The sequence below is a fragment of the Hyaena hyaena genome, unplaced genomic scaffold (assembly GCF_003009895.1).
Source record: "Hyaena hyaena isolate Hyena2069 unplaced genomic scaffold, ASM300989v1 scaffold_450, whole genome shotgun sequence".
Lineage (NCBI taxonomy): Eukaryota > Metazoa > Chordata > Mammalia > Carnivora > Hyaenidae > Hyaena > Hyaena hyaena.
The window spans coordinates 798,987-813,923 of record NW_024081084.1 but is presented as its reverse complement, the minus strand read 5'-3'; the positions used below and the strand labels follow the sequence as shown (position 1 = coordinate 813,923).

The window sequence follows — 14,937 nt, the reverse complement described above, 5'->3', positions numbered from 1 at the left end:
GCCTGCCATTGACCATTGCGGCCTCAGCAGGTGCACGGGTACTATGACCCCTATCACACGCAACCCGTTGGAGCGCACCAGTGCCCAGCAGCAGCACATACACTGAAGGAAAGGAGCGAGAGTCACATCTCTTCTATGGATCCAGAGTTTAAGTTTTGCTCAAGATTTTTAGAAAGTCACATAAAAATTATTTATGAACATTTTTAGAAATCTTGCTAAAAAGGATGATATATCTCCATGCTTCCTTAAACCGAAGGCATAGAACATAATTCAGTGCATTGTTATGGACTCAATGCCACCACCATAAAGATCAATGGTCACATCAGGCTGTGTGTCATTCCAGGCATTGTCTGTCTTATTCACAGGTGGTCACTGAAGCTACCAGTGCTACTACTCGGCAGTCGCTGCTTTTGATCCAAGTTGAAGTGAGAATTCCAATTTATAAAACTACTAGATCTGCACAATATTTAAGATGCAGTAAGTTCTAAGTGAAAAACATACCAAAACACAAGGATGGCCTTTTTCATAAGGTAAGAGAATTCTGTTGGCGACTTTGTGACAGGTCTTTCAGCAGTGTCCGAGACCCCTTTTACACACATCCTCAATGGTCTGGAGTGTGTATTCAGTATGTCTGAGGTACACAGGTGGTTGAGAATGAGAGACAAATGTAAGTAATAAAGCATAACATCACTGCCCATAAGAAATGCTCAGAGCGTGGTATTATTAATAAGACCAATGTCGTGCTTAGTAGAAATTTATCACCTTTCTCCATGTCACCTTTCTGCGACAATATTAACATTTAAACTTGAGAACTGGAAGTAATAAAAACAGTAATTTCCCCACTGCTAAATTGAGAAGAGCATCTCTTCCGGTGTTACAGACTTTAAACTTCAACAAACCCAGTGAAATTTTTTGTTCTTCATAATCTTTCATCTGAACAATTTATCCCAAGTTTGTCAGATTATTTAAAACACATATTTGGTGAGAAGTGGGACCCATCAAATAACTAAAACCCTGATTATTTCATGAAGTTTCTCCTCTCCAAAGTCATGATACTTGTGACTTGTGAGCAAAGAATTTCACTGGGCATGTTTGGTTTCCAGCGTTAATCACAAAAATAGGAGTCACAAAGAAAATGTAGCGTACTGAGAAGAAACATTACTCATCTTCACTTGATTCTGGTTGCGTGACCCAGAATGAGTACCCTGTTAAGGAGGAAGGCAGTCACTCCTCGCCTCCTGCTGGAGACTCAGCGCACTGCAGCCTGGATAAGGTAGACATGGGTTAGATTCTCGGCAGCACCATTCACAGTGAGAAACGTTTTGAAGAACACAACTTAGTGTCTTTGGACCCCAGTTTCTTAATTTGAAAGAAGTACAAAAACGCCAACCTCACATAATTTTTGCCTTACTGTGAAGATTTGTGCATATGCTATGCCGGCACTGTATCCATGCGGGCACCTTCATCCCCCGACCCTTCCCCCTCCTCCTATTCACAGCTAGTTAGCTTTTTATCTTGGTTTGTCACTCCATTTCTGACTGCATAGATTACACAGTTCCCCACCTTAGACGCCTGTGTCTGCAGGTGCTGGGTTCACGAAGGTGTTCAGTAAGCATTCGCTTTTGCTTCTATACTGACGTACCAGTGAGAGTCTTTTTTTGGATCTTTAATACGTTCTTAATAAATTGAGCAGCAGCATTTTGTGATACATTTTACTTAGGATTCTGTCTGTAGCCTTTCCCACCTGGAGAAAAATCCAAACACCAACCTAGGCTCTGGAAAGTTACAAAAAAGGGATCAAACACTATTCCTAATTTTTAAGAAGCTTATAGACAAATGGAAAGAATAAGTCACACGGCAGAAATCTATAACTACACACACTGGAAGCAAGAGAACCAACAAACAAAGCTAAGTCTATGGTAAGAGCTCTGAGATGAGTGGGGGGAAAAGGTGGGCAGGGAAAGGTGATTTCTGGATTCATATGAGCTGCCATTGGCTGAATTTTATACTACACCTAAATTTCTTTAATAGTCTCAGGATTACTGTTGATATCATGCTTTTCAGAACATCTTTTTTTCAATACAACCCAAACCATATCATATAAAGAAATATTCTACATGAAAGGATTTATAATGAAACTATTGTGTTTGGAGTTACTAACCTACCTAAGGAGTCTGCTTACGCCGGTTTGGTTTCAGTCACAGTAACAGTTTAGAGACCACTCACAGAGCCTTTGGCTTGAGCCTCAGAGTCCTCCTGGATTCCTAAGGAAATGATTCCTTTTTTCCCCCACTATCCTCTCCACTGTGCTGCTAGAGTAATCTTTCCAAAAATTCATGCCTTTCCATTACTCAAAACTTTTAATATCCTAATATACAATTTAACATCATTTTATAATGTGATCAACTTGTTTTGCTACCTTTTCTTCAGGTCTTCCTTACTCTCCTAACATTCCACCATCCCGGGCTGTTTGCTTGGTTCCAAATATGCCACATATCAAATAGGTCAGGCTCCAGTTACACCATATAGCTTTACTTTTTTATTTCATTTTTATTTCAATACTGGCATGTGTTTGAGAATCTCTACAGCTCTTGGAGTAGGTTTCCTTCCCTATTTCCATCCTAATTCATATGCTACCTCTTACATAACATTTTCCTCAAACTCTGCCCTACTCAAAGTTCCATCTTTGAGTTATTCTCTGCTTTCATTATGCAGCCAACTCAGTACATACCGCATCATGCTATTGCTATGTGGCTACTGTGCCCTTAGACGCGACGACCACAGTTCTATTTTCAAAGCCCCAAGTCAAAAGTGGTGGCCAGCATACCAAAAGGAGCTGAGCTACAGTTGTACCAGTGAACTGCAGCTTTCTGAGGAAAACACCCAAAGAGATCTCAAAAATAAAGTATTACCACTACTCCTTGAATACTGGGCTTCTTCAAGGGGCCTTTCCCAATGGATATTTAGAGAATCATCCAAACTGCTCTCCGACAATTTTCAAATGCTTTTAATCTCATTCCCTTTCAGTTGAATACACAAGGTAGCTTATTACAACATTTGGGTAGCAATCTTGAAACAACAGTAAAATAGTCAGGGGACCAAGAGTGAACAGCTATAGCTAAATAGGAACAGAGGTAGATCAGTGCAGATGCGGCGCGGGGAAGAGCTATACTTTTAGGAGCCAAGAAAAATCCTAAAAGATCTAGGCATTGTGTTGAAAGAGAAGTTGCTTGTGAATTGTCAGTGGAGAGTTTCTATCAAGCTATGGATTCAAACTACACACCAAGGAGCTATTCGATTAATTCTAGGGAAAAGCTTCCCAGTATCAAAGGCTGTTAGATGGTAGCAATTATAAAGTATACTCATGAGTCAAGAGAAAAATACTAACCAGTACATTAGAGTTCTGAATGTAATTACTTCTATAACATACTGCCAGATGGCTACAAAAGAATAATGGTCCCATCTGACCCATTGTAACAAACAGGGAGGAGAGAAATTTTAGGAAATGCTTTTTCCATGGCGTGTGTGTGTGTGTGTGTATGTGTGAGGGGGGTAAAAACTGAAGTCTATGGAGCTCTGATAATGGGAAATCCTACTACAGACGCTGGAAGGTTTTACTAGTCTTGGGAGCAATGCCCTTTGTACCCAACTCACTGGGCTGGAAAAATGAAGACATACAACCTACTATAGCTCTCACAATATTCTTTTCATAGGTTCAAATTACCTGAATGCTCTTGAAACAACTGCATCACCAACTTTTCTTCACAGGGGTGTTTAAATATAAATATTATATTCAAAGAATCAAAATGTTCTACATCGATTGACTGACTAACACTAAGGAGAAAAAAGACAAGACACTTTGCATCACAATTTAAAATGTGCAAGGAAATTAATTAGGATAAATATTTATTTCCACATAACATTTCTTAGTTGTGAAAAACACAATATCCTAGTCACATTTACACATTACTTGAAGTTTGCAATAAATTACATTCAAGATATTCAGCAATTTTGACCAGGAATCTGAAATTAGGAGGAAATATATAACACTACATTTTTTCTTATATTTTATATGATTTCAAAATATTAAGATTAACATAGAGATAGCATTAAAATTCACACGAGAACAAAATAACTATAAAAATACTCAGAAATACAGAATTTCATTGGATATGATTGCTTATTCAAATAAGTGATCATGTGAAGGTCTTAATTCACTATGATCATTTGTAACAGAACAGTTATTAATATATTAAAACACTAGGAGGCTGCTTTTAGGACTGACTGGCATGTACAGCTAGTCGAAATCATAAAACAATGGAAATGCTTACAATGTAGTATCTGTATTATAAAACACACAAAGGCAACACATTTGGAATGGAAAATTTCTGTATTTTTCCTTGGCTTTTATAAACACAGACTGTATTAACTGCAAATTATCTGTATATGGTTTAGGTTTATATTCCATAAAAGAGATGGCTCCTCAAAAGATTGTGAGAGGAATTTTTCAGAAAGTATCAAAATGTTGAACCTAATGGAAGTTTTGTCGGGTTTTTAAAATTTCCCTCATAAGCTTAATCACAAGAGGATTATTTTCCACTGTTCATGTGCAGTTATACACAAAATATATACTTAATAGTTTGGAAAAACCCCAGGGCTTGAATTACTGTAAAACAGATCACTGCAGGTTATAAGGTTGATAATCACTGGTCATTCTTAGGAAGCAAGAGCACTATAATATTCCATCTTTATTAACTTCACATTCATCTAAAAAGAAATGAAATACTGTATTTTTAGTAATGCTCAAAAATTTTTAACTTTCCTTCCTCTTGTACAAGCTCAGTAAAAATGGATTCTTTCAGATGGACTGAAATATCTACAGAACCCTCTCAAACAGAATCTGAAATTTTCATTTAAAAGATTATTTTTCTACAACATGCATTCAATTAAAAAGTGGAACAGAGCTTTGCAGAAGGAAAAAATTACAGCTGGAGACCTGTCAGCCTAACATTAGAACATGATTCAGAAGCAGCATTAAGCAGTATGTGACCTTTAGCAGCAGAGTAACTATGGAGTGAAATCTCACGTACAAGGATTTACCATGTGGCCTTCCACAAGTATGTATAGAATAGGTTTATTTGGAAAACATTTGTTTTTAATGGGAGAGAAATTTAACAGCATATTTCTGATAAAGATTTATACTGAAAATCTCACAAAACTTACAAAGTTTTCCGGAAGTATTTCATACAAGCCTAGTATTTGATGTTACAATCACAGCTTGAATCATTAAGCAACCACTACTTGACTCTTTGCATTAGTTTCTGATTCTTTTAAACAAGTTGTCAACAGGTTCTATATATTTTTTTCAAATGAATTTAAGTTTTAGTTACATATAAACTCTTACGTATTAAATGTGTCGTAATAAATCAAGGAAATGCATAAATACAATTTTTAAAAAATGTTTCCAAACAAACTCTTTGATTGGGGTCTTCTGAAAGAAGTCACTAACGCTGAGCTATAAAAAAAATAAGAAGTAAGACTACCTTTCAAAATTCTTCTGAATGAAATGATCAGGTAGCTTCAGGTCACTAGAGTAGGAAAATACAAACTAGGTAAGTATGACATCTCTTTAAGAAAGCTATTGCTCTCATAAAACTAACGATGAGAATCCAGTGTTTACAAATGTCTAACATACAGCAAGGAGCACACAGATTCTCGCAACAGCTATTATATATGCTCACAAGGGTGTCTTACTGTTCAGAAGTTTAAACACAGAAATGAAACAAGTTATTGCACTACTTACAGTATGAGGGTGGATTTGGGATGAGAGACAGAATTTACAATACATGATCAAAGCAGTTTTATTAATAATTGTGGTGCTCTTCTCATATATATGTAAAAAATAAATTGAAGATCAAGTCATAGACAAGTCTCCCTGTCAACACCTTTCCCTGAGTCCGCTTTCTTCTCTTTTCGGCTTTCGATGCTACAGAGGGAAGAAAAGGAGACATTTATTACTGCAATGGAGCACGGAGACTGTGAGGTCTGCTTGCTCAGACACAAAACCTATCAGCCCCAAAGTACCGCATGAGCCCTTAGCATCGCTCTTTCATGCTGCGAAGCATAGAGAGATAGCAGCAATTAAAACCCTCTCACTCGGTGAGATGGGAACCAAGAACTGCAGAAAGGGGGAACTTCAAAAAACAGGAACTAAAACATAAAAATCAGACACTTTTAAACAGTTCCAAAAGCATGCAAGATTAATACTATGGTCCTCCTTTGGGGAAAGGAGTTACTGATAATGGTTGAAAATGCCAGTCCCATCCCCATCTCAAGAAAGCACTGACATCATAGTGACACCAAAGAGATGTCATGGTAGGTATTTCAGGGCTCACTCGAGTGGCTCATCCTTTGTGCACAGACCGGATCCTGGTCTTTGGTGAGAACCGTGTCGTAGTGGGTAGAACAGATGCACCACTGCTACCATAGGGGAGGTGGTCGCCCCACACACTGCCCTCCACACCCCTGTGCAGACTGACCCTCATCCTGTCCATCAGAGGAACAAGGTTTCACCTCACTGCTTCCGGAATAAACTCATTCCCAAGTGACTTCTGTTTTATCTGTTGTCCAATTAACCTTATCAGTGGGCAAGCAGGTAATGAAATTCTACCATTCCTGTCTTTGTGGGGCATTTTTTTTTTTTTTTTTTGGTATTTTCCCAAAGAACACTATTTCTGCTCTCATGTTGACAGTTTTCATGAAAAACCCAAATAGTGTGCTCACATGCGGGAAGCTCACAGCAAGAATACAGACTTATGGGGCGGCGGGGGAGGCAGAATGGCTTACTACTCCCTGGTGACCCCCAGCCCGGGGCAGAGCCACCCACACCTGGGGCCTCTCCTGTCCATCCCTGCCACTGACACAAGGGGTGACTCGCAGCTGGCCTCTAGGGTCCTGAGCTGGAAGAACCCACACACTTTTACCGGTTACGTCTTCCCATAACCTAAATTAATGGAATAGTTGACAGTGGGGAAACCCTTGGTTTTATAACTCTTCTCCAAGTAATAAAGTGACATTTAAAACCTTGCTCTCTCTCTCTGTCTCTATGCGGCCTCCTGCGCAGCTTTCTTAGTGGTCAACAACTTAGACACATTCTACGGGTGTGTTTTTCAAATTGTTTTTCCTCCAATTCAAGCTCGAAACAGCCCTTCTCAGTTGTCACCACCACCCGGCGCCATCAGGTAAGAAGTGCTGGAGCTTCTGCCGTCCGTGGCGTGCTGCCAGCACTGAGAGCTGGTGTGAGCGAGCGTCTATGGCACCCGGGTTTATGCCTGCCACACTTCTCAGCACACACTACTTACAGGTCAGAGCAAAGCAACTTTTCTCCCTTGTCTTTTCTCCTTCCGCAAGAAGAGATGACAGTGTGCACATGATGTGTTGAGAGCCTTAACTCTGTATTTTTAACTCCTCTATCTGCATGACTCACTTCCTTCTACTTTAAGTGCCTTTCATATGACAAGTGGCTGCTATCCTACTTTTCAAATTAACTTCTCCTTGGGCTTTACCTGCCTCCTCCTCTCATCCGCCCAACAAAACCGGTGAAAAAGGGCAGGCATGGGGCAGCGGAGGAAGCCTGGACTTAGACCTGGAAGGTTAGATTCAGTTCCCGGAAGCCAAGAAGGAACTCGGTAACATTGGATTAGTTATTTAAGCTCTCTGGGACTTGGTTTCCTCATCTGTAAATTGGTTTTGGACTATATGAGTCCCTAAATTCACTTGTAGCTGGAAGGCCAGAATTCTGAAGCTGGCATTCTCAACTGCAATGGAGCCCTGTCTTTTGAAGGACAGACTACAAGATCCTATCTGTAAGAGGCCATAGGGATGGAGACACACAGGTCTGTCTACATCAGCCCAGTTCCTGTGTACATCATGCTCTGTTCCATAAGGTTTTTATAAACGAGCATGTTCCCAATGGCACTATTAGTCACCGAGTGGTGAGAACAGATTCAAGATGTTGACTTAATTCACAGATATGTTTCCTCTTGATGTCCTCCTTTGGTCACACTGGTTGATTACAAAACAATAACCCATTAAATGATCAGGGCTTTTTTCCCCTCTTTAAAACTAGTGGTTTTGGCATCAGATTAGGTTTCAACAAACTTATAAAGCAGAAATTTTATAACCAGCTCAAAACTTCTATGAAAAACACTACTGACTTGAACCTGTCTTCTTACTGTATGGCTATTACTGTCTTTATTCCTTGTTACACTTATTTTTCAGGATTCCAATAAATTCTAACCTTTCATTGTGATAAATATACATCTTTACTAAAAATGCATCACATCTATGATGTGCCACCGCAGTGGACATGTATCACATAGCTGTTATGTACCAGGTACTCTGCAAAGACTGAAGGATACAAGAGATGTGAGATAGTGCCCTGCCCTTGAAGGACTTACATTTTAAAATCTAAGGAAATAATATTTCAGGAGAGAGCAGAACATGACCCACTACCTTCATGCTGCCAAGTAGTGATCTATGAAACTGTTATGTTTCAATCACACCGAAATAGTTGTTATGAACAACATTTACGAAGCAGTCATGAGAGGGAATAGGCTAGGAAATCACAGCAAAGGAGGAGAATCCAGGATAGAAGAAGGTAGTGGAAGTGGGCGGCCAGACGGGAGCAGAGAAGATGGTCCCAGAGCCTAGCCTCTGTCACCAGGACAACACCAAGCACTGTTTGTCTTAATGTTGCCGGGTACCTTCCCAAGAAATGTCAGTCTTGGTGTCCGCTTTATAAAGCGTAGCAGTTATTCACCTATTTTGATGCAATGTGTGGTTTTTAATGAGACCTATTTCTGCCAATCCAATTCAATAAGCCACCGAGGAGGTTGTCACATGTATGTGTAGCACCACTGAGCAAGGGTCAAATTAGACATCCTACAGATGTGGTCAAATTTTCATTTAGTTCTTAGATCCTTCTTTCAATCAGGCTGATAAAATATTGACAATGAACAGTGAACAAAAGGATGGAAAAGATACAATTGCTATTCCCAGCTCCTTCTCTAACAGGCAAGCAGGACCAAGAGCAAGGGCCAGGATGGAGACTGAGAGGGGTGGTGTCAAAAACTGCAAGGAAGTCAACTTGGGTCTCAAGAGATACAGACCCTGGTAACCTGGTCTTGAGGTTTTGGTTTAGTTTTGTTTTGTTTTGTTTTGTGTGCCAAGAGATACTCTAGCAGGCACAACATTCTTAGAGTTCTTGGTCATCAGACTTCAATGCCTTCAGCAGACACCCCCTGAAAAAGCAATGGGTTTGGAAGGGTACTGCTGTTATTAGTGTTGGTGGTTTCAGGTTTTCTGGAAGCCACGCTCTTTCGGCCAGTTTCCACTGTTATGAAGATGAAAGACATTAACCATTAACCAAGAGATATTTTTCACGTGGAAAGCTACGGATGATCACATCTAAAGGTAGACTTTCATTGTGCAATAGTTTGAATCTCATGTTAGGAGGAGGTATGTTCAAAGAGTAAGAAACAAGTGGTGATAGCAAAATATAAAGGATGGTCCTAATTAAGACTGGACCTGCTTAAGAACACTATGTTGTTTTAAAACAACTAGTTTTTTTCTGGTGAAAAGCATCACTGGACTATTCTGTTTGCTGTAAGGAGTACCTAAAATACTATGACATAAAATCTTTTGCTTGAACCAAAGAAAAGCAGAGAAAGAGTTTGTACTATGGCTCCATTTAGTACAGGAAGAAAAGCAATCTATAAGTTGGTTGTCTCAAATTTTCTACATATTCTCATGGCTGGCATTTTATTTTGAGCTCATAAACCTGGAGTTCCCATTTTTTTAAACAAATCAGAGAAATGCCATATTTTTAATGTGAATGAGTCCACAAGCACATATTCCAATGGGTTTAAGAAATTACCCTTCTCATAATTCTGATTTTCTTCCAAGACCAAAACAGAATTTCTGTGAGGATGACTCTATCAGACTCTAGCAGGGATCTTTGGGGAAGGAAGATAAAGCGTGTTTTAGAATAAAATATTACTTCGGTTTGAGCCAAGCAAAGAAATACATGAAGATTTTAAAGCCCTGTTAAAAGACAGAAAACATCAATCAAAAGTCTGGAGGGAGCCTAGTGAGTAGTATTAACCTCCCTTGGGGTAAGCATTAGAGGTAGTTGTCAGGGAGGGAGGGAGGGAGGGGGAGAGAGGGGGAAGAGGGAGGGAGGGAGGGAAGGAGGGGGGGAGAGAGAGAGAAAGAGAGAGAGAGAGGACTAATTCCAGATTTCTGGGATGAAGACTCCGCACATCCACTGTTTGTCTTTTTGGGACAGAGCTGACACTAAAGCAGCATGCCATTTTGGGGTGACAAAAACCAGCAACAAGAGATATTCTGTAAGTCTAATGTATCATCTTTTCTGAGCCCATGTTTCCAAATATTTCTCATGAAGCTAGATAAAGCTTGCAGGTTTGGAAGCATGTGGTGCATAAATGGAAGCTCCCAGCTTTGCAATTTCTTAATTCAAGGGATAAATTTTCTTTTTTCCAATATAGAAATTTGATGTCATTACTAAATACGGCTCTGTGAGCTTTGTTGATTTGTATATGATGCATTTGTATAAGTCATGTAGGAAAAAAAGTTCACTCAAGTTTCAGACCTTCTTAAAGAGCTGAGTAGTTACAGGGACACCAGAAACACTGAGTCGGATACTGGATCTAAGCCCAAGACCCTCCATGCCTTTTGCCTCCCCAAAACTCACACAGAGAACACAGGCTGACCAGGTTTCTAGAAGACACCATTTAACACAGGAAATACAACCAAGGGATAGGTTTGAGGGAGAGGGTCTTACCTTTGGGGAATCAGCTTCTATAGTGATTAGGAAGGGGAGCTTATGACAAAAATGTAATATAAAAATTAAGTAGAAAAAGTTAATTTGAGATCATGAAAATAAAGGAACTTAATAATTAAACACTGTCCCAAATCCCTTGATCACTCTTTAATAAGAAGAGCTATTAGCATAACACAGAGAATTTTCTTCAGATCAGCATCTAAGAAGACTGGATGGTTTGAATTCTTATAAATTCTGGAAAATTCAGTTGGAAATCCTGTGATGACTCTTCATATTTAAGGACACAGTCTGCCCCCAGCATGCATTTACAACTTAGCATCTACAACTATAGGAGTTGTTTGTAATGTTTGTGTACAGAGAAATAAGAATGCATAGAACTTTCTGGAGCTGAAAGTTTTGGCATAAGGAAGTTAGGGAAGATTTTCAGGGGGTTGGAATAGGGGTCTGAAAATATACTCAGTACAAAATCACCATCACATGTGCATATGGGGCTTAATTAAGAAAGGATAATGGGGGAGTGCAAAATGTGGGCAGATACCTAAGAGGGTCCTGGGAAGTGGGTGATGAGGGAATATAATGGAAGCTTATTGCAAAAGCGTATGGCTAAATGAATGTCCCAAAGTGCCATGCCTTGGGACTCATTTACAACACCATTTCTACCCATTGTCATAGTTCCAGAGTGATCTTTTAATCTGAAAGGGAGATGTTGAAGAACATACCAACAAATGTGTCAATTATAATTCCCCCCTACTTTTAAAAAGAACTTTCTAAAATAATTTAGACCTAAATTCAATGGAAACCAATACTATTCTTTCCCTAAGAGATTCATGTCATAAAATGACTGGGATCAGTACAAATCCACATTATTTTGGAATTCAAACCTTTTAGAAGGAAAGCTTGACTCCTTATCTTTTGAGTTATCGGCAGTCATCAGAAGGTTCCTCCACAAGGCAGTCTTTGACATTTCATCAGAGATATTGATCACAGATGGATCATCTCTACATAGGAGTTTACCCAAAATGAAATAAAAAAAAAAATAAGTAACTGCAGTTATCTAGTGATAGAAACTAAATATAGGACAGTCTTACACCTTTGTATAGTATTTTTCATAGTTAAAAATTAAGAAGTATTAAATAGTTCTCGCAATTATTTTTCAAAACCTATGAAAAACAAATATCTCAACAAAGGATTCTAGTTATATGGACACTGGTTTTGGCTACAGTTTTCCTAATTCATTTCAAATTACAGAGATGAGTTTCTGTGTGTTGATTGGTCGGGCTCTTGCCCCCACATTCGTAACAGAGCAGATCAAGTCCTGTCTCCTGTTCAGACTCTACATTGGCTCTCAGGTGCTCAGAAAAAGCCCGGCAGGGGAGCCTGGGCGGCTCAATCAGTTAAGCATCTGACTCTTGGTTTCAGCTCAGGCCATGATCTTGTAGTTTGTGAGTTCGAACCCCGCATCGTGCTCTGTGCTGACAGCATGGTGCCTGCTTGGGATTCTGTCTCCCTCTTTCTGCCTCACCCCTGCTTACTCTCATGCTTGCTCACTATCTCTCTCTCTCTCTCTCTCTCTCTCTTTCAAAACAAATAAACAAACAAACATTAAAAGAGAGAGAGGAAGACTGATAGGCTTTGTCCCTGCCCTCACCCTCCAAGTTCATCTCCTGCCATTACAGCCCTGCTCCTCCTCTCTGGCCACAAGCAGTGGTCTCCTGACTGTTCTGAACACTATAGACTTGCTGCTGCCTCAAGGCCTTGTATTTGCCCTTCCTTCCTGCGTATAATGTTCCTTCACATGGTACAACTCTTTCCCTCCTTTGTTTAAATGTCACCTACTCAGGCCTTTGCTGACTATTTAAAATTTCTGGGCCAATTGTCTGGCTCAGTCGGTTAAGCGTCCAACTCTTGATTTCAGCTCATGTCATGATCTCTCTGTGAGTTCAAGCCCTACATCAGGTCTGCACTGACAGTGTGGAGTCTGCTTAGGATTCTCTCTCTCTCTCTGCCCCTCCCTCACTCATGCTCTCTCTCCCCCACCTCCTCTCAAAATAAATAAACTTAAAAAAATAAGGGGTACTTGAGTGACTCAGTCAGTTAAGCATCTGACTTCAGCTCAGGTCATGATCTCAAGGTTCTTGAGTTCAAGCCTCGCATCAGGCTCTGTGCCGACAGCTCAGAGCCTGGAGCCTGTTTCAGATTCTGTGTCTCCCTCTCTCTTGTCCCTCCCACACTCACACTCTGTGTCTCTCTCTCTCTCTCACTCAAAAATAAATATTAGGGGTGCCTAGGTGGCTCAGTCAGTTAAGTGTCCAACTTTGGCTCAGGTCATGATCTCATGGTTTGTGAGTTCAAGCCCTGCGTTGGGCTCTGTGCTGACAGCTAGCTCAGAGCCTGGAGTCTGTTTCAGATTCTGTATCTCCCTCTCTCTCTGACCCTCCCATGCTCACACTGTGTGTGTGTGTCTCTCTCAGAAATAAATAAAACATTAAAACAATTTTTAATAAAATCAAATCAAATCTCTATTTCCAACCACTTTTAGTACCCCTCATCCTTTTTTGCTTTTTGTTTTTATTGCACTTTTCACTCTCTAAAATACTATACCATATTACTTGTTCCTTTATCTTTTGTCTCCCCCTACCTCTATTCTACTTGAATATAAGCTTTATGAGGATGAGGGTTCTTGACCATTCATCTGCTACTATTCCCCCAAGACTCAAACAGAGGGTTGACACTTGGTGCCCACTCAATAAATATTGGTTAAATAAATGAAGGCAGTCTGTGTATCTGGCAGAAATCTTTCCAAATGACTAGAAAGGCCTTCAATATCAGGGCATGTACCATGCTGGTGCTTTGTTTGCATTTTAAAATGGCACCACTTATAGGTGATGTCCAGAATTCTCTAGTATATTCCCAGTTGCTAAATACAACCAAATACAAGCAGAGATAAATCATAGGCCAAGTCAGAGAAAGTTTCAAGTGAGAAAACAGCACTCTTTTTACTGCAGGAGGAAAAGATACCCTGCTGTGAAAAACACAAACAAACATGTTCTACAGAAATCCTCTGCTGACCTCACATGGCCCTCATTGGTGGTTGTTCACAGAGGGCAACAAATTGAACTTTTTAGAGAGATACCAAAGGATACCAAAGGTCTGGAGCAAAACCTTGGGTCTCACATGGTCCCTCCCTTCCCAGTCTGGACATGTGTTTTTTTTAGTTCCTTAAATCCAGCAGCCCCTAGTAACTCAAAGCCACTGATCAACCAGTTTCCAAAAGAATGTTATATAGAATTCATGTTTTTTACAATTTCATGTGAGAAAGAGCCTTGTAAGTAGAGGGTTTAGAAAACACTGGACTGGGGAGCCTTGGTGGCACAGTGGGTTAGAGGTCTGACTCTGGACTTCAGCTCAGGTCATCATCTCAGGGCTCGTGAGTTTGAGTCCCTCAGTGGGCTCTGTGCTCACAGAGTGAAGTGTGCTTGGGATTCTGTCTCCCTTTCTCTCTCTGCCCCTCCCTCGCTTGCTCGCTATCTCTCTCTCTCAAAATTAATAAACATAAACTTAAAAAAAAAGAAAATGCTGATCAAAGAAAATTAAACTTAAAAAACCATACAGCACTACTTAGATTTTTTAATATGCCAGTGTGCACAGTGAATCTCCAAATGGAAATGCAGTATGGAAATTTACCTAACCAAAGAATCCTTTTGAGAGGAGTACCACATGAGACTAAGTTTCTACAAAAAACACATGGGAATGCATTGATTCAATGAAACAAGCAGCAGGATTTTAAAACTTAAATACTGTTTAAAAAAAGATAAAATGCCTTCTCATGCTTACATGGTAGATAATTATATTTTTAAAACCTAGGTAATGTGACTTTACAGTCAGACCCCGAAGATCTACAAGATTTTTCCAACTGTTTTTAGAAAATACTATGATAAATTCCTTCCTCAGGGAAAACTTTTCCCTGCTTTTTTTTATTGGCATGGTCTTAAATCATCTGTAAGTGCTTTGATATCTATAGATCTATACATATTTTAGGCCAAATACTTTTATAAGTTTTTATTATAAATCCT

General features: G+C 39.7%; 1 protein-coding gene across 1 annotated transcript in view; it reads right to left on the bottom strand.

Annotated features, from left to right (window-relative positions):
- Positions 1–3,884: 3,884 nt before the first annotated feature.
- SLC4A10 (solute carrier family 4 member 10) overlaps positions 3,885–14,937 on the bottom strand; it is a 207,188-nt gene continuing 196,135 nt past the window's right edge. Inside the window, exons 25-26 of the mRNA XM_039253448.1 lie at positions 11,746–11,862; positions 3,885–5,986 (exon numbers count right to left, since the gene is read on the bottom strand). Of these exons, the coding sequence (XP_039109379.1) occupies positions 5,920–5,986; positions 11,746–11,862 (184 nt within the window). The 3' untranslated portion in view covers positions 3,885–5,919. The remainder of the gene's footprint in view (positions 5,987–11,745; positions 11,863–14,937) is intronic.